Genomic DNA, 25,582 nt, shown 5'->3' on the forward strand with positions numbered 1-25,582 from the left:
TTAGGAATTATATAAAATAGTCTCCAACATATCTAACACATATAAAAGACTGTGTTTTTCACAAGCGTTGTCTTTTCTGAAGTAATGAGGGAATAATCTTTTTAAAAATGTCTTCTGTGTTTTGGAGAAAAGGGTATTTTCCCCAGGAACAATGTGACCAGTAGGGGCAGTAGTTTCCATGTTTTGTTTTGTTTTTTTATTTAAGGAGTGGGAGAAATTCATCTCACACAGAATTCCTTCACTGAAGCCTCAGAGGGTTTGAAACCTCAGGCCTCAAGGTGAAACCGAACCACCTGCCCAGAACGCAAACAAAAACACGAGCGGTTGAGTCATGGTTAAAACCGTTTGCTTAGAGGAGGAGACGAGAGGAGAAGAAGAAAAAAAATAAAAAACACTTTAGGGAACAAAATAAAAACGAAGCAGTAAAGGCTCTCTGACATCACTGTTCAGAACGGAGCATAGGGAGCAGAGTATAGCTGTGGCAGTAGCAATTTATCACTGTTTCAGATCCGTTTATGTTGTTTCCAGCGCCATCATTTAGGGGTTTACGAGAATTCCCCTCGTCGAGTTACAGGCCACACACTATTACACACACTTCAGCAGCAACATGTGTTTGGTAACTCCTACGGTGTTATTAGCAGGGGGCTGAATCATTCCTAGAGAGAGAGTAGGGGCGTTTTGTTTTTTATAAGCCCAATAAATAGCACAAGTCAATGCAAACAGAAAACAGCAGGATAAATTGGTTTTTGGTTTGAAAGTGATTTTCCACAGCTTAAATAAATGTGCATAAACATGTTTAAACAAAGAACCTGTGAGATAAGTAAACGGAGGTAAATGTTGATACAAACAACAGCCCTGCCTGTGCCCGTTGTGTTCATTATCTCCTGCGCACAACAAGAACCAAATATTCTACTCCGCAAACAGTTTGAGCCTGCAGGGCCCGGAGTGAAATACTTCGATAACTATGGAATGAATTGCCTTGAAGTCTTGTAAAAACATTCATAGCTCCCAGAGGATGAATCCTACTGACTGCAATGACTCTCCATTTAGAAAACAAGCTCTAGTTTGTGTTAAAGAAAGTCGCTGTGAGCTCTAGCATGCCGTAATTAGCGTTTAACTCAAAACACAGGCCTGCTGCCTTTAAGTAAATTTCCTTTGTGACTATACATGATAGCTACATCTGATGCACATTTGAAAATAATAACCATGATTAAAAAAAAAAAAAACAAGATTTCATTTTGGGGTTAAATTTCAGACAAACTGTGTTAAATCTGAAATGTTTAATGGACGCCAAGTTGAAAATAGAAACCAGGGGCAAAAGAAAACAAGAATTTCAGAATTCTTTTTCCTCTTCTCGGAGGCCTCGCACAGACCCGGGAGACGAATCTGTAGATCTCTGGGGAAGCCAGATACACTATTCTTGTCGCGGGGTTACGTCTGCAAAGTCTCAGAGGAGCAGTGCGAATAGATGACTTGTATTACCAGTGCGGGTTACACTCGAATATCATGAATTACAGTTGAGGATCCACAAACCCCCCAGACTATAAGTGTAAATCAAAGCACTTGGATTTATTTCTGGGTTTACACACAGACAAAATCTGTTCGGGTTTGCTATCTGTGGCCAGATCTGAAAATATGTTATTACGTCACGATATAATAAAGTACGAGTCTTCTTTTTGCATCTGGTCTACCATATAAAGAAGAATTTCACCCCAGTTGATCATCGATCTCAGCAAATGGCGATAGCACAATATGCCTTCTGTCGTGACTGTTTATCTCCATAGTCTCCTCCGAGAGTCCCATAAAGCTCTGCACTGTCGGCTGCTCCGTCCAGCTGACGAGCACCCTGCAGGGGCTGAATATTTATCACTCCCAGGGCACTTCTCTCCGATGCATAGCTCTGACTTTACATCACGGAGGAAGCAGCTGTGCGGGGTTTGGGGCTCGCTCTTAGCATGCGGAGGATGAGAGCGGGGACAGCGAGGGAGAGGCAGGGCAGAGGTTGCAAATCCCGTTAAGGGGGAGAAATTTTAACAGCTCCAGACCGAGCTCCCGTGTAACAAAAGCCGTCTTGTACGAGCCCCTCTGTGAGCTACCGGCCGTGGTCCTGGGTTAATCTCGAGCCTGCGGCTAATTAGGGGAAGTGGTGGACTGTGGCCTCGTTTCTTCTCCAGGGGCATGCCACGTCGAACTCAGAGCCCTGAGGTGGATGCCGTGATTATTTCACGCGTGTTGCACGATGATGAAAAATGTATCACTTACTGTATAAACGGAGGCTATAGTGAGTTTCACCCTTTCACAAGGGTCATCCCCTCTTTCTCTATCCCCTACTACCTTTCAAATAAAGCCAAAAATAAACAATATATGAGATGTTCTCGTATTTCATAGAACTGCTCAGAGCACTTTACAGTCATGATGACACATCTCCACTTGTTCGTACAAGTGTAGACACATTTACACACAGGTGCCAGGCGCTTGGTCCTTCTTGCTACAGCACACTTAAGCATGGGGTCTATGTGCTGGGCATCGAACCGCTAACCCTCTGAATCATGGACAACCTACACTACCTACTGAGTCTACTACTGAGTCACAGCTGCCCCAAAAGCTGCTAGAGCTCTTTGAAAAATTATATTCTTATATCATCTCATATGTTGTGTATAGATTAAAATCTGCTCGAATTGAAGATTCTTGCAATAAAACTACTTTAATGAAACTTCTGACTATTGAGGCTGCAGCTGGATTAGAGTCACCTGGAGGATGTACCTTCGAACTGTCTCCCCACGGATCAAGCACAACATTATGACCACCTTCCTAATATTGTGTAGTTCTCCCTTGTGCCTCCAAAACAGCTGTGACTCTAAATCAGGGAACAGACATGGACCTTCTGAAGGTGTCCTGTGGTGTCCGGTAACACCACTAATGTTGTAAGGGGGAGGGGGCTTTGGGTGTTAGGGGTTGGAGGGGAGGGGCCTCTGTGACTCAGGCTTGTTCCAGTGCATCCCACAGATACTTGATCAGTTTGGGATCTAGTGAATTGGGTTCTGAACTAGGGGGGATCTAGGGGGGTATTACATGTCTAAGTAACATTCACACGAAAGTTTCCCAGCAGAACATTGTATTGTCACAACATGGTCAGTGTTATTTACTTGTCCTTCCAGCAGTTTAATGTTGTGGCTGTTTATTTCCACATCTGATCTGACTTGAAACACATAGACTCACCGTGGCGATTTCTCATTGATGGTGTTGCTTCCCTGAAGGTCCGACAGTGGCGTGCGTGGACTCTTTCTGCTCACACCTGATCGCGAACAAACAGGTTGGCATCACGTGAAAGGAAGACGCACACCCTCACACACAAAACAGACACAGACACTTTGCACACAGACAATCTTAAACCTTCCCAAGCATAAGCACTATTTGGACGCCACCAGGGTTATTGGAGTGAGTGTTATGTGCCTTTTTTCATTTTTATTTATTTTTTTTTTAATCGGAAATATAACCTACTGCAGATGATTTGAGTTTAAAACAAAGATCTGTGAGGTTAACAGCGAGGTGCCTGTTAGTGTTTACGGAAGATACTGGAGAATTATTTAGTTTGGTCCAGACTGTCGGCTTGTTTAACACTTTGATTAGTTATTTTAAATAAAAGGACATTTTATCCCGTAACTAATTACGTGAATTAAGGCCGTTGTGTTATGTTTCTACAGTCTGATGGCTGGCAGTGGTTCAGCGGTGATGTAAGTCATCAATCACAGTGCCGAGAAATCAGACAAATCTGCAGTGTGTTAGCCTACTCAGTAAGAAAACTGTGACTTGACAGTATACCGTTTTCAGTTTCATCACTTTGTACAACATTTGAAGCTTCACTCTCATCTGGAGCTGCAAGGTGGCACAAAACAAAAAGACACAAACACATTTGAGTGTGTTGGAGTATTTGGAGAGAGGGAAGTGACCTCTGTGAGTGTTCCCTGCACCACATGTGAAGTTGCCTGTGAGTGAGTTAGTGACAACGTCGTCTTAATCCCAACTACAGTGTGTCCCTCACGCTTCTATCACCATCACCAGTCTACGTGGTATTAGTGACGGAGGGGGGGGAGACAGCTGATGTGCTCGTGGAGAAGAAGCTACACACCCAAGACAGAGATGTTGATGAAAGCGTAGCAGTGGATTTTTTTTTTTTTTTTACAGACAAACAGTGGTATTGCTTCCTCAGACCAGAGTCAATACAACCATGCATTTCTCTATGTAAGTGACAGGATGGCTGAAGCATGCTAATGAACGTCATGCAAGACAAGACGAAGAACAAACACATGCAGGTGCGTGAGAGAAAAGGGCGAAAGAGGGAGCAGAGACCAACAAGCATCTAGACTAAAATGAGAGCTGTAAATCAAATCACAATGAAGAAAGATACAAAATAAATAAAAAAGATATGTTACTACAAAACATCTTCTTCTCTTCATCTCTTTCGACTTTAAGCTACAGGACTGTATGCTAAAGCTGAAGATGCTGGTCAGTCTCATCCCTACCTTCTCCCAAGTCACGGTCTAACACAAAAGTAGGAGCAGTTATTGTTGTATTGGCAGCCTTACTGTACTTCTCCTCTTTGCATCTCTGCAGGATCTCTAAGCTTCTCTGATGCACAGGGTGCTGCAGAAAGCTAAAACTATCCACACTTTTCAATACTGCACAGGGAGCAGCGTCATCATGCCCTTGGAGAAGCAAAAACAAAAGAAAAAAAAAAACAGAGAAGAAAACACACACAGGAAAGAGAAGGGGGGAAGAGAGAAACACGGAGAGAGAGAGAGAGAGAGAGAGAGAAATGACAGATTAGACGGCGAAGAAGAAGAGATCAAGAGATGCAGTCGTCTACTGGAGAGATACCTGTGCAAGACTTCTGGAGAGAAGATGGTTGACATTCAAAACTACAGTTGCTGGCAGCAGTAGGAAGTTTGTCATTGTAGTTCTGTGTGCAGGTTTTCGCCCCCCAAAGGTATTGCCACACAATGTCTCCCAGAGTTTTTCTCTGATCCAACTGTGCAATCGTTGTCCTTTTAGCCAAGGTGAAGGTGGCAATTAAATGAAGCCCATTATGATTTATAAAAGAAATCTAATTAAAGGACGTTTGCAGAAAGGCTTTAGAAGACATGTAGCAGATTCCCTTGGGCGACACCGATATCTTTAGAGCTTAGTCGGAAGGATTTCTAAAAGATATCTAAGGAAAAGCAGAGGCTACGAGCCGTCTAGAGGAAAAATCGTTTTTCTTACATGACAACATTTACATCTAATGTGTAGGAGGATTCAAGGGGATGCAGAGCGCAAGTCTGATTTACAGGCCGGCAGTGCAGAAAAGATCACCTGACGGTAACTATCTACTGCAAAAAAAAAAAAGAAAAAAAAAAGGTAGAGCTAGAGCAGAATCTAAGGGAAAGGAGGACATTCGTAGAAAAGCCAAAGCTGAGAGGAACAAAGACTACGAGCTACTGTAAATACACGGCGACTCTACAAGCGCTACGCACACACATTCTACAGAACAGTGGCGACTGAGACACAAAAATATGGCGACAATAAATCTAATGTTACATGACAGGAAAACTGATGGGATATATTCAATAAATGATCTAATCTCATGCAGTTTATTGGCTGAACTGAGCTCATGTAACAAGCAACAAACACACGTGAATAATCAAATCACTACTAATCCAGCATCTAGATTTCATAGTTGTCCAGTTTACTACTCAATAAAGTTTAAATCTTTTTGGATTCATAGATGCTGTTGGGAACAATATTATATTATATCGGGTAGTCCAATATAATTAATGAAAAGCTGTAAAATTAAAAATAGAAACATAAATTAAACCAAAGTAGTCGCCTTGATAAAAAAGACGTTTCTTGAAAACACACTGATCATTAAACTCTCAGCTCTGCTGATCTCCTCCATCTCACATCCTCCATCCGTCTCTTTTTACTTTCCCTCTTTGCTACCGTATATTATAAACAATGAAATCGCGAGAGTCTCTTGTTAGCACGGGAGCTCACCAGCCTTCTTGTGCGTGTGTCTCTTTCCAGCCTCCCTGAAAGCCACCAGGGCTCTGAAGTAGGCTCGGAGAACCGCCCAGCGGAAAGTGGCTGACGGGTCGATGCCGATCAGGCTGCAGATGAACGCGTTCTTGCTGCTCTTTAGCAGAGCCACGATGTCTGGCCGCATGTGGTCCGTGTTCTTCTCTCTGAAATCCTGATATACAGAAGGTATTCAAAGGGTATTATTAATTCAGTTCATCAGCTTCTGCCATGGCTTTTGTTAAGTGTCATACTCCTTCACATGTAAAGATATCTGAAAACAATCATGAAAAAGGACCTTAAAGGGATACACCACCCTTATGTGAAATTTAGTCACTCACCATATTCCCCAGAGTTGGATAAGTGAGAAAAAGCATTTTTAAATCGGTCCAGGCATTGTTCTAATCCGGCAGCGCAGCTGTTAGCTTTGGCTTAGCATAGGTATTGTAAAAAAGTGATAAATAACTCAAGCAATTTCCTAAATTACTTTTTGTGACCTGCACATTCACATTAATACAAATGTCAATTCAAATACCTGGGGCGATTTAAAAATGCCTTTTCTCACTTATCCAACTCTGGGGAATACTTAATTTCACATAGGGGTGGTGTATCCCTTTATCCAAAACATCATGGTTTAAATGACCTCTTATAATAGCTAAAAAAAATAACACAATGATAACAAATAATTTAAGATCATTTATAAAATAAATGAAGACCACGTCAGATAGACACATTTGCATTTGTTTCTTAAACATCTAATTTAATTGCTTTCATTATACTGATGGTTAGTCCATATTTTAAAGCTTTTAGTCTTTGGCAGCCCTCAATAATCCACATTCTGAGTGGGATGTAATTGTGTTTGAGTAGCCTGACTCGATTCTTATCAGAATACTTGTCTGGTAACATGCCATTTGGATTTCAGTATGTGGTCTGTTTAGTTTCATTGTGAGCAAATTCAACTCTACGGCGCTCAGATGATGTGTGCGATTGCTTTGGTGGTACTGTTCTGTCCATCACCACACACAGCCTGCCCAAACAATTATTTGCCATTGTTTTTGTTTTGGTAGGTTTCATTTATTTAGTGTTGTTTATTGTTGTTAGTAAGGGAGACTTGGAAAGTAAGTTTCCTTGCATGGTCTAAACTGCCGTTTGTAATGTGCATATGACAATAAAACATCTTGAATCTTGGTTGGCCCGGAGCATAATCAGGCCCAAATGGAGAAAAACTTTGCAATGCAAAGACTTTGTGGGTGGGCAAAGTCAGACTGGCTTCCAGGACAAGGTGAATCTAATAATAGAGCCATCATCATCTTCTGTGCCCTTATTGGACAGTCATCAGTGCAGCAGAGGAGGCAGACCTGTGTTACTGTATCGAGGTCTATAGCTCAGCAAAAATCTTCTCAGGTTGGCCCCATTTCTTCAAGTCAAGGAAGATGTTTCCGGTTTGGTGCATATTTCACAGCTGACTGCATGTGAGAGGCCAAGGCGGCGCTGGTGTTTATGCCAGTAGGTTTGTATATACATTGTAAATGCACAGACCAGACCCAAACAAGAAAGGATCCCGGCAATGCTAGATCCTGATGTGATAGGCTAATATGGGAAAAGAGATGAAAACGCCTCTTTTGGAGCCTCATAAACTGGAGCTGAGGCTATATCATGTTGTGTGGCTTTAATTCCAGCCTGCATCCTTTGGATACACGTATGAACTCCTTCACTCCATTGATTCCTGTCTCTCTCTATTAGCATTATCGAATAAAGGCATAAAATGGACTCAGATAGCTTGTTATTATGAGTGATGTGTGACTTCACTATTTGAGCCCCACAAAAAGGACCAGAAGGAGTTTGACTGCAGCCTCTCCATACGACAGGAAAATAGTAAATAGTCCAAACTTCAATAGCTCTTTTTCTACCTTACTGCTAATCAAAGGCCAGTGTTTCTAATTAAACCTTTAAAGTGACTCACTGTAGCTGGTGTCAACTTACTCGACCAGCTGAGCAACAGGTTGACATGCAGCATGTGTTTGACAGACTTTCTAGTTCAAAACCACAAAAAGGTTTGACCCAGTCATATGTTTATGTGACTTTAAGACAGTAAAAGATGAAAGAGCCTGAATTCAAAATGTGTTTATGAGGGAATACAGACAGCGGCAAATAACTAAATAACGAAAATGGAGGTTTTTGTGAACTCTACAGTAAATAAAAGGTTATATGGTCTAAATACGTAACTGTCCTTGTTTACATTATTTTATTGTAATAACTTCAGGTAATGTTGTCTAAGAAAATAAAGTGGGGGATTTAATTATCTTCAACAGGTTTTTACCACTGGGATTTAAAGCTCAAAGTTAAAAGGATAAACTGTTGTTGTTTTCTGTTAAAAGATGATATAATCCTCTATGGGGTGAGGATATTTATATATATATACACACACATATGTGAATACTATTTAAAGCCTCCTGAGTGGAAAACAAAGTAAATATAACCCAGACATTTGATGTGTGTGAATGTAAACACCATTAACTGTTATAATTTAGTTTAATTTAAGATGATAATGTACAAAGTACACAATAATTTACTTTGTCAAAGTACTCAGTAGGTGTTTGAAATCAGAGAGTCTGTATGAAGTGAGGAGATTAGGTGTTTTCAAAAAACCTAAAACAAGAACTAATATTAAGCAGCAATGTGTTTCTATTCGAGGTGTTAACCTGAGGAATAGTTACGACGACAACATGAAAGTGTGTAGATCAGTTTCCTCATTTAAAAACATATTTAAAACCAAATTATTACAAAAACATAGAAATCAGCCATGAAAAAAAAAAGTGATAAAGATTTTTGATAAAAGATGAAAGCTAAATTTTTACTGGGTAATCTTTATTCATTTATTTATATATTTATTTTAATTTCTTACCACATCTTACTATTTTGAGTGAATGAAGACGACACTCACCTTGACACCGTACTTGACCTTCCCCGCGTAGTGTCGGATGATGAAAGCAGGCTCCATGACGGCGGGGAACTCGATGTAGATGTTCCCTTCATGCTGCCGCTTGAACTTATCCAGCAGAGTCTGGTTGGTGGCTTGAGGGAAGCTGGAATAGACGGACAGAGAGGCTTTCTTTGAACAACAATGAGTTTTCCATCTGCTTTAAATACAAAAGCACATTTAGAACAGGCATCTGCTGGAGAATCGCAGGTTCGATGCACTTGCTGAAAGCCGCCGGCTTCGGTACGTCACGAAGGCCGCAGTAAAATCACAGAGAGAGAATTTATAACAGATTTCTGATGGGTTCATCTTCACAGAACATGATGAATTAATTAGTTATGTCTTCCAGCGGTTTCTAATCCAGTCACCAGTCTAGTATTTATAGTGAACTGCAGGAAACAAGGCAAGCCAACATCATCTGTCCGGCAACCAGTTTTGACATTTTATCCTCCGATGCCACAGGCGCTGAATTATCGTTTTAAGCTGATTTCGGTTCAGATTTCTGGTCCAGTGCTTTAATATGAAGAGCCAGCGATTCTGCAGAAAATCAACAGCTTACAGGAAGAGGACAGGGGAGGAATGAGACACCGGGGGTTTTGGAGCAGGGGGGGAAACCTGAGCTATGAAAACAGCACATCTCAAGACTCAGTGCTTTCCAGCTTCTCCAAGCGGGAGGAATTCGATTCGGTGTCCAAACAGCGAAGAGGGGGATTAAAGACGGAAATATTATTAGCAAAATAGCTACAGTGCAGTCATGAACCTGAAAGGATTAAATTTTCTCTGCAGTTTAGAGATTTTACCTTCTGGGCAGCTTGATTATATTAGATTATTAGATTACAATTTCAGAGATTACACTTCACACAATCCATTAGTTGTTTAAAATGTGACTACATCTTGAACATGTTTTGCTTTGCAGACAATAACCTGTGTCATGTACTGTGTGTAGCATAGCACTTCAACAGGGTGTCCAGGGAGGTACTACAGTAGGGGGGGTGCAAAATCTTTACTTGATTAGGCATTTTTTATATTTTTTTTCCCCCACAATTTTTATTTATTTTTTTTTAAATGCACATTAACATGAATCCAACATATTTCAGAAAAGGGATACATGATGGCAATAAACGTTGTCTTTCAGTCGTTCATTCAGCGATACAGGAGCCGTCTCACACAGAGCGCCACACGAGACCTGTCAATCTAAGCCCCCTGTACACAGCAGGCCACGCCCCTATGGCTGTTGGGCCAATCACAAGGCTGCATATTGCACACCGACTCTCTCGAAGTTCCCCGTTATTGGCCGAGAGCCTATTCATTCCCCAGGTGAAATCCCAGTCGCACGCTGCAATATTAGCAGAAGAGAAGCAGCAGTGCAGCTACATATATATGAGTTTATAAAAAACTTTTTTACTATAGACCCCTGGTGTATGGTAAAAATAATACATGTCTGAAATCAAGCTCACAAAAGAAATCCAGTTTATCCGTACAGCATGGAGCGTTCATTTGGAGCGCAATGAAATAAAACGCATTCCTTCTCCATCTTGTGTTCATCTCTGGCTTCGTCTCCAGCTGCTACAGTATCTGTCCGCACAAGGAAGTCACCGAGTCTGTCGGTGCCATGTCGTAATACCAAACCAATGAGCTCAAAGAGCGGTCAACAGCGTTTCAGAATGGTAGAGCTGGGAAACAATTTTCTGTGTTGTTGCACACAACAATCACCTTCTTTCACATTCCACACAGTCATTTTATTCAGTGTTAATATAAAACTTGTGCTGAGAGAGGAAACAATGTCCAGCTGCAGAGAAACACTGCAGCTGGTGGAGGACAAACATTTTATGTCCTACAGATAACCGATTTCAGTGTTTTAGCCTTTATCTGACAGCTGACAGGGGTCAAGAAGAGTCACATGCACTACAGTGTAAGTCGCCAGCTGGAATCGAACATGCGACCTCGCAGTTGTGTCAGAGAGCCTGCCAGTTTTTGGTTTAACCTGCCAAAAGCGCTCGATAATTTAAAGGGTTTTCTAAAGAAGTGAACCAGTCAAACTGGTAGCCAGACTCACTTGCACTCCTCATCCAGTAGGTGAAACAACGCCGTTGGCTTCTTGCTGATCAGGTTGATGCAGCCTGTGTTGTCGATGTAGTCGATGTTTCGCCAGCTGATGCTCTCTGCCCTGTATTCCTCCTGCAGGGGCGGTCACATAACACATACAGAGTCAGTGTCAGTGCTACCTCGAGTAACACTTTAACTACAATTTGAAGTAAAACTGTGCAGGTTATGTCTGGCTGCAACTGTCGTGCTGCAGCTAAATGAAAATCTACAACAAAGATCAAAATTACGTTCTTGATTACTTAAGTAATATTAAAAATCTTATCGGTAATTTACAGCAAACAGGGAAAAAGAGAGAAAGTCTTGCGAGATTCATTTTTAGGTTCGAATTGAGACATCAAAGACATCCTAATAAAAATATTAATCATCAAACATACCACAGAAAACAGACGGTCCTACGTGGGCCTGTTTTAAATTGTACAATCAAAGCAACAATGTTGTTTGCAGGCATGCTTTCAAGCTTGCAGACTGCGCCTGGCGTGCTGGTTTAATAATGAGAGAAGCATTCAGAGCATTTATCAGTATTCTCCCCTGGTACATGTTATTTTCCTGTGTTCCTGGGAAAGAGATTTAACCAATAAAGGCCTTAATCCAGCGGAGGTTTAAGAAAAATCACTGGAATCTCCGTTTTCTCTTGTAACCCTGGAGTCAGAAAGCTGGAAAAATTAATTACTGATGTTTATTATTTTGCGCTGAAGACAATAAAAGTTCACATGGAAAAAAACTTTAAAAAGGAAAAATGATCCCCTTCAACACTTACTAAAATAAAACTTCTTCACGACTTCTGATGTAAGTCACACTTCACTAAATTAACAACAAACTGATGCAACACCCTTTTTTCATTTTAAGGGATTTCTCCGTACAAACAACTTTTTAAATTAGTCTCTAGCGGCTTGGACACACCAAAGTGACATCAGAGAAATACTGATGTGTCTCGACCAAAAAAGTTGCGCTTGAACACACAACAACTACTCACAGCTAACTGTTGACTAGCACGTAATATTCAGCTCTACACACCAGCAGGTGGCGGTAGTCTGTGCTCATCGCTGGAATAGCTAGTATTGGCTGGAAAGCTAGGAAGACAGGAAGAGCTACAAACCGTCGTAGAGAGCTGGCATGAATCACACAGCAGTTTATTCATTTTAGGTGATCGTGTTGTTCTGAACATATTTGTCTGTTTGAATGTTCAGAAGAGATGAAGATGTATTGTAGATCTATTTTTTGTCAACTCCCGTCAGTTCGGTTTCATTTTTCGTGCACAGCTTTTCGAATCAACCCTCTCACCGACACGTGACTCAACACGCTGAATGGTCTGAAAAGCTGCCAAAAAAAGTGTCTCACTTAATTATAGGTACATTGCCACAATAAGATACTGACAGCCGTTCAAGATAATCCAGAAGGTTTTAAACAATAGAACCTTTGATTTAGCTAAAACCACTAACGTTAGCTGAGTGGTTTTAGTAGCTAGTGGTAGGGCTAAGCTAATCTCTCGGTTGAAAGTCACACGGTTGCGTGGTGGCAGCATGGAGGGGAGTGACTCCAGGACGCTGGAACTCACTGTTAAGCCTTCTTGAGGTGTCGTGGGCCTAACTTAATGAAATGTTTAAGGTTTTTAATGTGCCCACTTAAAAACCCCACTGGCTGCATACTACATACTGCTGTTGGCTAGGCTAGTTAGCTGGTGTCTTGTTGTTGGTTGCTATTTGGTAGCTGACGGTTAGCCTGCTGGCCATTTTTTTCAGTTGGACTGGGCTTATAAATGTGATCTTGGCACAAGGGAGAAGTGTTGGTTGAAATGTAGTCGCATACCCCATCACTTCTTACCGTGTCAAAAGCAACATGTCATCTCTACTGTTACTCGTGTAACATGTTTGATTTAATATCTGGCTCCGAATCAAGATTTCTTCAGAAATAATTAAGTCCAAGCTGTAGAACGTGTCTGCCTGTTTATCACTTCAATCTCTGTGGTTGTGTTTCAGAGTAACTTACTAGAGGCAGGTTTTTACTTGAACCTTTTGTTTTTTTTTGTCATCAAGAATTTTGATGCACATAGGCCAGGGAACTGTCAAGTGAACATCTGTTTAGTGCGGTTCAGCAGCCCTGGAATTAACGTATGTGAAGCTTACAATATTCAATCTGTGAGTCATATGAGAGCTGACTCAACTCTTTGGTAATCGCTGAACTGCGGTTTGAAGGGGGGTGCTGTAAACGGCTGCATTATATTGTATCCACCCTCTTGACAAGGCTTCAAATCATCTTCCTTGAAATACTGGAATTCAATCTTAAGTTGACATAGACCTACAAGAGAAAAATCTGCAGATTCAGGTTCTCTGAAATGTTCCTACAGACTGCTTCAACACTTTTTGTGTTGATGTTACTTGGATTAACCAGGGAGATTAAACGCCCCACCCAGCGTGATCACACAGGGAACTGGATGTAAATGAAATGGAGACCATGGTAAAAGTACTCATGCAATCTTGTAGGTGGTGGGAATGCACCTGCACGCTAAGTTTGCCAACCACCAATAAAATAAGAAGCAGCAGCAGTAGAAGTGTCCAGTCTTCAGGATGAAAACGGACGTGAAATGTGAAGCGGTCAGTTTTAATAACTGTCAACAGCAGCGTGTTAAGCTAACGTCAGCCTTGGGGGCACCGCCAGCTGCTCCGTGTCTCCATAGACCATTAATCAGGGCAGGCCTGATGAGTCTGTAAGCAGTTCAGGAAAGGTTAAGAGTGGATATGTAAACACCTCACGTTATCAGATAATCTGGGACCAACTTCAGTACAGAGCACGGTCCTGAGACAAATATCTCCACAGATTGTCCACAGGGTCAAATGATAGTTAGAAGTACAACTTCCATTTAATATTTTGATGTGTTTTGGGGGTTTTCTCCAAGTGGACAAATGATCATTATTATTTTATGTCCAGATGTACGACTGGAAAAGAATAGTGTTTATAGATTGATCTGGAAACCTGTTCCAATTTGCTTTGTTTTTAAGAGCTAAATATTGACTGTATTTCTAATTAATAGTCATTCAATTTAGTCCCATGGTGAAAAAGACACGTAAATGTAAAAAGGTCAGCCACAGAACATGGGTTGCTGTGTAAGGGATGTGTGTTACAATGAGCTGTATTGTGTATTGAGTATGTCATGTTATGACATTACAGGTATTTTATCTGTGTTACAGACGAGCAGTTACAGGAATATAAGCTTGATTTACATCCTCCTTCCTTCCTCCTTCTCGTGTCATGGAAATCTTCCTCATCTGTTATGATCATGGTGACAGATTTAAATATTGCTGAGTAACTTTAGTTAAGATCAGTCCATTTTTACAGGCTGTTTAAAACAGCTAGAAAATAAAATACTATTCCTCCTCCTTCTCAAAATGACCATCAATGTACCCTTAATCAATCCAGCCCCAATCAGCTCCAACAGAGCGACTCATCAGATGGATGGAAATAAATTGAATGCAACAGTAGATGAGGATGTAGAAATACGACGCTTGCTAACTCTTGGTCGACTTATCCTGGTTGAATCCTTTTCAGAGGTTTTCAAGCTGCCTCAGGGACGCTCATCGATTTTTTCCGCATGCAACTAATCCAATACTGCACCCACCCCATTATAACGCTACTCAAGTTTCCTCTGGTCATAATCAAATCTGTTTTGATTTGATATATTTCTTAAGCTGAAACATTAACAAAATGTGGATTTTATTCTGTTATTTGATACAGTGATGAAAATGCACCTTAAAAGCTGTAACGGCAGCCTGCTCCCTGGTATCCATTAGAAATCAAGAGAAGGATTTACTGATACTTTACAAAGAAGACTTTTAATGCTTTCCATCCACTGTTAATCACTCATGCACCACCTAGTATGATGTAGTCCTGTTTGTACCATGTAAGTATGCTGCATTTATGCTTCATCCAGATACATGCATGAATTTATCTCCTTGTTTCTTTGTCTTGTTTGTCTTTGTCTTGTATTCCTTCTTCAACTATCATGGCATATTAGCTGACCATTCATTCTCAAACAAATAATTGCAACTAATACTTTAACTGTACTTGCAAAACACTTTGTAGGATTTCTTTAAATGCTGTTTTTGACCATATTAAATGGCTGTAACTGCTATTTACAGCGTTGAGATGTTTTTGCCTCAAATTGTCTGGCTTAAACCAAAATGTACCCAGGGTGGTGCTTTTGTGTTTGGCTTTTTAAAGAATTTATGATGTAAATGTCACAAGAAGGCTCGGTCTGTCATTACATGTCAAGCGCCTCGAGATAAGGCAGTTGACGCTAATTCTCAGCTCAGTCGAGGAGTAAAAGGTCATTAAAGCGGTGACAAACCTACGACAGTGGAAAATAACATTGAATTTGTGACATTATTATGCCATTTCATTTAGTGTCATCCAGCTGAAAGACATGCTGCTACACTCTCAAACTTCGATGAAACTTTGATGTGTCATTGCAACACTCTTCCAGAGAAAAGTCAGTAACTCTATCCTCCTGTCAACACCACAGAAAAATCCATGTTCTAAAACTTATCAACCTCTTGTCACGCCTTCACCTGGGATTGAATGCATTCTTTAAAGCTTGCAAAGCTGCCAAAACCGTGTTTGTTAAATAACTGTATAAAAGAAAGAAAAAAAAGGTCACGTGGTGCAATAAAAACTAACTCGTCAAACATTTACAGATTGCAGCGTAAACAAAAACAAAGGATGCAGCGCAGAGTAAAGCACAACTGTTTTGCTTTGGGCTGAATCTGTTGTGACTAGGGTTGTGGCGGTCACTAGTAGCACAGGAAGTACTGCAGGATCCTGAGTATCAACAAACACTGGAAGCCAAAATCTTCAAAAGAAGTATACAAGACAGTGATGTTGAGAGCGCCTAAAAAAAAAGCCATTACAAACTAATTAAAGATACTTGGGATGAAGGATGCTCTGTGATTCATCTTTTTAAAACATTGGGCCTGTTCTTAAATATGAAAAACAGTTTACTTGAATAAGCCATCAGACCACATGAATAGCTTAATTTAACCTTTACCCTCCAGATGACAGAACTACTTGAAGTTTCTGTTCTACGCGTACATACATCTACATGATGAAATATTTACAACAGGCATTTAAGATAAGGTTTGTCAACGACTGCCTTTGTGCGAGACACGAACGACTTGAGGGCATCGGCTGAGACCTTCGCGTCTGAGTGAAACTCAAGCGACGTGTCAGGGCAGGCAGCTGATCCGGTCAAACTCAAGGTAAACACAACGTTTAACTTAAAGTCAAATCTCAAGGAGCATGACTCCTTTGAAGTTAATCAGCTCACTTAAAGAGAACATACATCCTGAGTCGGGGGTGGTCGCAGGGAGGGGGGAGCTCAGTCATATAGCCGTCAGCTTCTCCAGTTGCGTAAGGAAAAATTCCTCCATTGTGGCATCAGTGTCGGTGTACATGTGTGTGCACTGTGTGGCGCGTTAGTGGGCTTCCCTGGAAATGGTCACCTAGCTGGAACTTCAGATATGTTGAAATACTAAGCAGTGACACGGGAGCTTGCTTCTGTTAAAAGCCCCAAAAAGGAAATAAACTCCTGGGAAGTGTTGTTTTCACATAGCTTAAAAGTGTCTCCTACTTGAGAAATGTCTTACTTGTTCGAGCTTGAAGATGTGCTGGTTGAAATAATGCTGCAGACGCTCGTTGGCGAAGTTGATGCAGAACTGCTCGAAGCTGTTGTTCTCGTAATCCTCGAAACCAAAAATGTCGAGGACGCCGATGGACAAGATCTGAGGAGGAAAAGAAATTTTTATCTTTCCTCCCAAAAAAGTCTGCTTTTCATAAACTCGGAGACTGTGAAATCTTAAAAATTGACATTTTTTGGGGGCTAATTCAACAAAATGCCATGTGTGCTTATCATTTTCTAGCTCCCAGTTAAATATTTTGAAAGCTAATCAGACAAAAACATTACTCTCTGTGTCGTGTCCAATATATTTTAGTGTGGTCTCACCTTGGTGGTCTCCTCGAGGTCTTTGATGTTGAGCAGAGCGTGGTTGATCCTGAAGACAATCCAGTCAAACAGAGCGCTGTACAAGGACTTAGCCATGGAGTCTCTCACCGTACCAGCCTGGAGGTGGACACACGATAGCAATTAATCACACGGAGAGTGAGAAACATGAGGGACGAAAAGAGACCGGGTCTTGTCTGTTTAGTCTGCTTCCTATTAATGAACAGATTTACACTGATCCGCAATAACATTATGACCAGTGAAGTGAATAACACTGATAATATCATCATCGTGGCACCTGTGGATTAAGGATTCACAAAACGGTACATTATTATGATACTGCGATGTATTGCAATATTCTGCATAAATGCAGCTTAAAATACACACTGTGTTTATGTACATAAGATGATAGTGACAACTTATTGTACAAATTGAGTCAACAAATTAATCCAAATGGTCCATTTCCAATTTATTGTGCTTGAACAGAAAAGGTGGTGGCGGAGGTGCAGAAGTCACTCACAAACGGTCCAAAACATGACCTTTTTCTTTTTCTTTTAAAATCAATATTGAGACATTTAAAATCGATATTGTATCGGAAGAAAAAATATCGTGGTACATTCCCATATCGATATTTTTTCCCACTCCTGCCGTGGATACGATACGTTTGGCAGAACATGAACATTTTGTCCTCACATTTGATGCATTAGAAGCAGGAACAACACACAAGTGGATGAGATCTGAGCGACTTTGTCAGGGGCCAAATTGTAACAGCTAGACGACTGGGTCAGAGCATCTCCAGAACAGCAGCTGTTGTGGGGTGGTCCCAGTCTGCATTGGTGATGCATATCAAAATAAAATCCACATAAATGCCACGGCGCACATTTCCCAGAAGAACATTGTAACGTCCAAGTTTTCACTTCACAACTTGTTTGGTGTATACAGGACGTGATGTTGCATTTGCAATTTAACCTTTTTTTTATTATTGTTTTACTTTGTTCTTATATGTGTTGCCAGAGTGATGTCTTTTACAGTCATTATTTAAGGTGCCAGCTGATGCTTGAAACTCCTGAAGACATAATTCCTGAGTGAACCTTGTAAACTCAATGTCCCAGACATCTGTACTACACATTAGAGCGTGGCCTTGAAAACCCCAGCCTGGTAACACTACACCTTGGTACAATGAATGAAGGTATTATAATATAAGCCAGATTTATATCAAGGTTAAAATGTAAAATCCTGAAAACACTGGTCTGGTTTAAACAGCTCTCGACTCACAAATGAGTCAAGATGAGGCGAAGGTTGTGTTTATACTTTAAAATCGACCGTTTACACTTTGACCCGAGTGTAAATCACATCTCCGCCGTCCTTTCAGTGGTTCCCGGTAGCCTTTGTACTCAGATTTTGTGGATGGAAAATTTTAAAATAGGATGGTTTATAATGCAAAAAGCAGACGGCCAAGAGAAAAGAGAGTGTCTTGACGTCCAAAAAAACGCCTCAGATATTCGCGACTGGAACTTTGGCACAGAAGTGAAGGTTATTTTAATCTGCACTGTGTCAAAGCAGAACATCCCCCGGGCCATTATTAATATCAAGAGCCAGAGTAACACTCCTCAGGTTGACTCATCAGATTTGCAGATAAGTCCTGATGGATGATGCTGCAGAGGCCAAATAGAAACATTAGCGTTAACAAGCAGATCAAGTCATCTTCCAATGCCGCAGTTGTAATAATGACCATGAATTTCGTGTTGCCCTGTATTTAAAATGAAAGAGCACTGTCTTCATGGAGACTATTTGACGAAAGCTTCCCTGTCTTTCTAATTCCTGTATCCGCTGGAAAGATTTGACCTCACTGCAGCAAAGCAGAGCCGCCAACTTAAGAAACAAAACAAACCACAGAGAGGCAACCCCGAGTTAAAATTCCCTTGTTTCTAAATAATTAACCAGGATATTTTTAGCATCATCGTCAGACCAACTATGCCTTCGAACTCCATGCACGCTGTGCCCTCATGACCCGTGAGCCTTTCATTATTTAGAGGAAGTTACATTTAAAACATCTGATAGCAACATAAATCTGCCCGAATGACGAAAACTCATTAGGGACACGCTCAGATTTCTTTGAGGTTTCCAAGTGTGTGATTTCAGTTAACGGGCAATGAGACTGTTGAGACCGATGGAGCAATATTTACACGGAGACCACCCAGTTCACTACCAAAACAATCACAGTTTATTCATATGAAATGACTCCTAAATATCCGACAGGCCGTTATGAGGCTGTTTGGATGGGAACGCGCATACAGCACAGCACCATCTTCTGGGAGAATCTGTGATAAAATACTGTTGAGGACTTTTTTAAATAAAATATTTGTAGTGTAAAAAAATAATTTAACTAGCCATCATAACAAGTGCATTACAGTATGTGCAATAAAGTGCATAAAAGTCGACTGCTCTCTTTCAGATGGCTCTCGTCTGCGGACTGCGAAGTGTTTGTTTTCAGAGTGGAGGTCCCACTGAAAACCTTAGAGGGGCTTGAAATGTCTTCGCTTCTCTCTAAACAGTCTGAAGGACTTTGTGCATGTGTGTTTGTGTTTGTGTGTGTTGTTGTGACTCCGTGTGCGTTCATGCGTGGCCATAACCCGAGGTAGCTGCAGACGGAGAAGACGAGAACAAGAGGAGATCCGGTTCTGGTGCACGCTGTCCTGTAAACACGGCACGGTCAGACTGAGGAGCCTCGACTATCCGAGATGATAAAGTGTGTTTACGTACACAGGAAAAATGCATGAAAGAGTGCATCTTTTTGTCCGTCTGACAGCATATTGTGCGTGTGCTATAGTTTATACCGCAGAGTACGCTTCTTTGGCAATGAGTAGGAAATCAAGAGGAAGTTATATTTTGTCTGTCAAATGCAGATTACGCTTCATACACACACAACAAAATGTCTTTTTCAAAAGTTCCTTATGTACTGTTGGTGGCAAAAACAGTCACAAAGGGTTTCTTTTTCCTTTTAACTTCCACTGCACAGCAGCAAATGGAAAGCAGCAAATTTTTGGCGAGGAACCTTAATTTTAAACATTTTCAATAGATCAATAATACTAATAAAACTTCCTTTCATACCATCTGTGGCTGAAAACAGTCACTAACTTTGACTGCTGTAAAAACATTGGTTTACACACAAAATTACCTATTTTCAATATTTAAAAAAATGATTGGAAACAGGAGATTTTTGACCTGTTATCACAGTCTTGGATATGTCAACAAATATTTATCTGATATATTTTTTTTTTACACAAGGGTTAAATGCACTAAAGCTCACTATCTTGATTTAACAACTGAGGTGAACACAATCCGAGTGCAGAGAAAGGCGCACAGGAAATCTGGATCTGAATCTATCATGCACAACACTAACAACCGAGACGGCCGAGTTTGACAGAAACCTTCTGCTGCTTTGTTGTATTTAGACTTCCATTTATTTACTGTGAGGACGAGCTGGAGAGCAGCTGCATTCTCACCTCGGACAGCTTGTAGGGAACAATCAGCTTCTCTCCCACAGTAACCGTCTTGCGCGTTGTCAGAGCTTCAAACAGCATCTCCTCTTTGACCTGGTGATGACAGTGAGATAAGAGTTAAGAGCCCTGAGACGAAACTTGACGTTTCCTTTTAGAGCTGACTTTCATCCTCTGACAGTGTTTTAAGTAATTCGACGCCGGGTGACACGCTGACGGAGAGCTTTAACAAAAAAATAACGATAATAATCGACATTAGCAATTTCTACTGTTATGACAAACGTCATCATTTTAAGTGGAAGGAAAAAGAAAGCAGACATGTGAATTTGGAAAAGTGACAGCGAATGTTTTCACTAAATAGTCGTCACTCAATAGTTACCTAATACATGAATGCTAGTGGAAAGTCTTGCTGTCACTGAAAACTTAGAGTGGATTACAAACATGCAATAATGGGTTTAATTTTATCTTAATTCTATCATTGTAGAGACCGGCAGATAGCTTTTTCTGTACCTCCAGCAGTTCTGAGACCACAGGCAGCACTTCCAGGTTACAGATGTCTATGGAATCGTCCCTGTAGGTTTTCCTCTTGTAGCGGATGTTACCCAGGTGGAGGATGGCCGACAGCAGAGAGAAGATCCTAGAGAACAGATGTGAAAACATTTAAGAGATGCAACGCTGGAATCACACTGTGCAAGTGGAGTCTACAAACGCTTGGTTAAAATAATCACACAGCAGCGGGACTGCAACATCACGTCATCACAGGAGACGACTGACTTGTGTTGATTAAGTAAAATGTGTTGTAATTGGTACTAAAACTCATCACCGGTTATGGCGGCTGCACAAAATGGACCAGAATCAGATCGAGGAATACATTAAAACAGATAAGAGCCAATAACTTGATATTGAGAATAAAATAATATAGCGGGTATGGGAGCAGATGCTAAGTGTTAGCAGGGCATCGCTACTTTACAGCGTGTTTACTGGCTGGAAGTCGTTTGTTCTGTGCATATAAAGCCAGAATGATGCAGACTTATTATTATTATTATTAATATCGCAATCTAGGTGGGTTTAAGTGTTATTATTGCAGATTAATAATTAATTCTCAACACTGCCTTTGCTAATTAAAGGCAGGATATAGTTAACAACACGGCTAACACTCAATAAATTTTAACTTTCGTGATTAATAGCATCATTAGTTAAAGCTTTAAACGGGTCGTTCATGCATAGATATCACATAGTTTCATTATATTCAAATAAAATGTTAACTGACTTAAAAAAAATAATTACTTTATTGCAGCATTATGCACATTACGGGGACAGTGGCTGTATACGAATGAATATGCGTCGAGTCAAACGTGTAAACACTTGATGGCACAGATAAACTGTCAAGAAATGCCATCTTCATGCGGTCAATGTTGTGAGTAAGACGACTTTCTCATTTCTAAAACAAACCCGCCACTGGGAATTGTTTATCTCATCTCACTCTATGCGGTTTGTGTGTATCACTCACTGTTTGCGCGTGGCCGGAAGAAAGCCCACCATCTCCATGGCCAGCTGAAGCCTCTCAAAGTCATGCTTCAGGTCCTCTCCTTCAACAGTGAAGCAGTCCTATATATGTTTAAAGAAAAAATAAAAAAAGGAAAGAAAAAATAAGCATCACTGCGTCGTTGTCAGGCATGCATCAGCTATGACGACACAACCTGGAAGCCTAAAGACCTAATGACAAGTTACTGTGAGGTTTTAGAAGGACTTACTAAAGACTGTTGACATACATAGCGCCTTAATGCTGTGAATGTTTACAGATTGTCTGGTAAAGACGCCTAAAATAGTTTTTCTGGTTTACTTTGTAGCTGAAACAAAAAAAACAAAAAAAACAGCATAGTTGCCTGAAGCAGACCAAATGATTGAGTCATACCAAAATAAGCTATCATTAAGAAGTTTGGGGTAAAAAAAAAAAAACAGCAACACTCCAGTCTGATGTGCGGACTGAGTGGTGAAGAGCTGCATGCGTAGCTTCTGCTCATGTAGTGGAAAATCTGGCCTGGCTTCCTCTTTAAAACCAATCCACAGAAATGTTGGCAAGCTGGAAACCGAGCTGAGAGGAGCAGCAATAATGGAGAATACGGTAAAGCAGCAGAGAGGAGACACAGGAGGAGTTTCCTTTAACAGTGACGTGTGCAGACAAGCGCTAATGTGCATACGAGTGCACATAAGCAATATGCACAACACAGTAATGCCAGGATCATGGAGTCCAAAAATTAAATATAAATGCAAAAGTAATATATTATTAAGTAAGCAAATGCATATAGCAAGATGTAAACATCTGGATGAATCTGAATCTTGATTAGTTGTTTATGGGAAGAGGAAAAACTTTTCCCAGACTAGAAACGCACGCTTTGATGTAACTACACAGTCTTTCACTGCGCGCACACACACACACACACACCCACCGTAATGTGAGCCCTGCTCTTTCCTTTATGGGCCCATTCCACTATGGCTGCCATAATTATCACATACCAAGGCCTCAGAAAGACAAACACTTCAAACACGAGACTCACACTTACACCAACGTGCCTCCGTCTCGCCTCCTTGGTTTCTCGGCCCTTTCGTGGCTAAAACTCACGCTGACCTACTCATGACTCCGGTGTTTGATTTCCACGGCAAGGAAATCGATCTACGGTTTTATTTATTTGTTTTAGTTTACTCCTAGCTTCTTTTCAGTGAAAACAATCGGTCAGTGCAGCATGGAAGGGTTTAAACGATTGTAAATGTTTTGGACATTAAAAAAAATAAAAAATGGGTGAAATACATCAATTTTGAATACTTATGTTGCATAAGTGCATATTTAAAGCATTTTCTACTTTTAGAGCTTTTAAGTACATTACAGTAACACTGTGTTATCAGAATTAAAAAAAAAAAAAAACAGAGTTTAAAATGAGGAGGAAATCAACAATAAATATCCACAAAGGCCAAAGAATCCCAACACAAATCACAAAACACCTTTTTGATCATTGACATCCCCCCAATTCAGCGTTTCTACCGCAGAACGTGATCTGAGCTGTGATTTTTGAATTGTGAGGTAAGAGCGTGGAAAACTTGTCTTAACCTAAAACTGGCAACGTTTCTCTGGAATTTATTGGGAGCCTCAACTTCAGACTGAGAGATCTGTAGTAGAAACACTGCAGTGGTCAATGATCAAAAAACATTACGGCAACACGGGCAGCTACATTGGCCAGGATATGACTAGACATACCACCATAACACGGAGAGGCAGCACAACAGGGGAAAGCAAAAACAAACCCAGCTAAAATAAACACTACCCAAACCAAACCAGGAAATAATCCAAAAAAGCAACAAAATGAGAAAGGGAAAGGCACAGATAGAGAGAGGGACCGAGGGAGGGAGGGATGGAGGGAGTGAGGGAGGGAGTGTGCAACTGTGCAGAGAAAGTGTGGCTCGAGCAGCAAGTGCTCAGGTGAAACAAAGTCTAATTGTTGAGGTTTCTCCAACATGTGCAGACACACGGACAGTACGGACAGTACACACAGCTGAGGCACAGATACTGACCGCTTCGCTCTCATAGTAACTGTCCCAATGCTGATGGCGGGTTTTCTTTGTCATCTGGAAACGTTGAGGCAGAGTTTACAGGAGGCAAGGTCAGGGTTAGAAAGCAGCATTCCGATGACAGCAGATACTTACACATTTAAACATGTACACACATTCATGAAAGGATGTATTGTTAAGGCGCAAGCGACGGCTTAACGACGCCGTCGGAGACAAATATCTGCAAAGTACTCGCAGTCGCGTCACAGTCACACAGGCACACATGATGATGACACTGAGATGTACGAACATAAGAGGCATTCACTGACACACAGCGATGAGTTATGAGTTATGAGTTATGAGTGAACGCATCGAGGCTTTGAAGAGGATTCAAAAGGTGGAAACACGGCTGTAGGTATGAAACTCAGCTTCTTTGAAGTCATTACAAAGTTATAGGCACAGTCTTCCAACTATATCGCTTTGATTAAAGCAACCGGACTCCACTGACCATCTTTATCATGTTAATTCCGTTCAAAATGAATATGTTAAAACACCAAGTGATAGAGCAGTGACTCTGGTGTTCAGCCAGAGAAGATTACTCCTTCTGGTCAGTGGAGACTAGTGAATTTGGAGATAGATTTTTATCAGTGCTCCTTCAAAAAAGCCGACAGCATGGTAAAGTAATAGTGTTCTAAATACAGTACACTCTTAAAGTGATATAATACACTCACTTACCAGTTGATGAAGTACACCGGTGCAAAATTACACATATTAATGTAACAGCCTTGTGTTAAATCCTACTTCATGGTTTTTATGATGTTCAGATTATGATGTAAGAAAGGTTGTGATTCAACTGTATGAACATTGTGGTAGCATATGTAGTTTTTTGTTGCCATTAAACTGTATTGAATTAAATAGAAAAGGGGCTCTGTTGTTTAGCCTAGCCTTCTGACTAGAATGAGGATGTCAAAATAATAGAAAAATGTGTCAGTACAAGGCAATACAATCCAATAGTGCCACAAACCACAGCCTCCAATTATGAAAACACGCATGAATCAACAGCTCTCTGGATATCACAACCTCCATGTATCTAGGATTTAGTGCAGGACTGTTATATTAAAATGCATTAGTTTTCACTAGTGTACCTAATTGATTGGCAATGGAGAGGTCTGTTTCTCCTAACACTGATTATGTACCTCATACGGTTCCACTTTAGTTATCAAACTACCCCTTTAATCTTTCAGTGTAAATTATTAGCTTTTATTTAGCTTACACAAGACCACACGTTTTTATGATCCATTTTTAACCTCTGATTTCCATACATAGAGATACATTAGGAAAATGAATTTTCATAGCAGAGTGTTCCTTTTTCTAAGTGCCAATCATGTTAAAATACTTGTCCAGGTCTGT

General features: G+C 40.7%; 1 protein-coding gene across 7 annotated transcripts in view; it reads right to left on the bottom strand.

The window, feature by feature from the left end:
* Positions 1 to 25,582, bottom strand: part of myo9aa (myosin IXAa) — a 102,853-nt gene that overhangs the window by 22,563 nt on the left and 54,708 nt on the right. For 4 of the 7 annotated variants that reach the window (XM_047580007.1, XM_047580013.1, XM_047580010.1 and 1 more), the window contains exons 6-17: positions 24,197 to 24,250; positions 22,140 to 22,237; positions 21,140 to 21,266; positions 20,636 to 20,725; positions 17,133 to 17,249; positions 16,777 to 16,911; positions 11,091 to 11,212; positions 8,999 to 9,140; positions 6,034 to 6,229; positions 4,587 to 4,706; positions 3,823 to 3,876; positions 3,220 to 3,295 (exon numbers count right to left, since the gene is read on the bottom strand). In XM_047580007.1, the coding sequence (XP_047435963.1) occupies positions 3,220 to 3,295; positions 3,823 to 3,876; positions 4,587 to 4,706; positions 6,034 to 6,229; positions 8,999 to 9,140; positions 11,091 to 11,212; positions 16,777 to 16,911; positions 17,133 to 17,249; positions 20,636 to 20,725; positions 21,140 to 21,266; positions 22,140 to 22,237; positions 24,197 to 24,250 (1,331 nt within the window). The remainder of the gene's footprint in view (positions 1 to 3,219; positions 3,296 to 3,822; positions 3,877 to 4,586; positions 4,707 to 6,033; positions 6,230 to 8,998; positions 9,141 to 11,090; positions 11,213 to 16,776; positions 16,912 to 17,132; positions 17,250 to 20,635; positions 20,726 to 21,139; positions 21,267 to 22,139; positions 22,238 to 24,196; positions 24,251 to 25,582) is intronic. The other 3 variants (XM_047580014.1, XM_047580009.1, XM_047580011.1) reach the window with 2 other exon arrangements.

The sequence above is a fragment of the Mugil cephalus genome, chromosome 3, assembly GCF_022458985.1.
Source record: "Mugil cephalus isolate CIBA_MC_2020 chromosome 3, CIBA_Mcephalus_1.1, whole genome shotgun sequence".
NCBI lineage: Eukaryota > Metazoa > Chordata > Actinopteri > Mugiliformes > Mugilidae > Mugil > Mugil cephalus.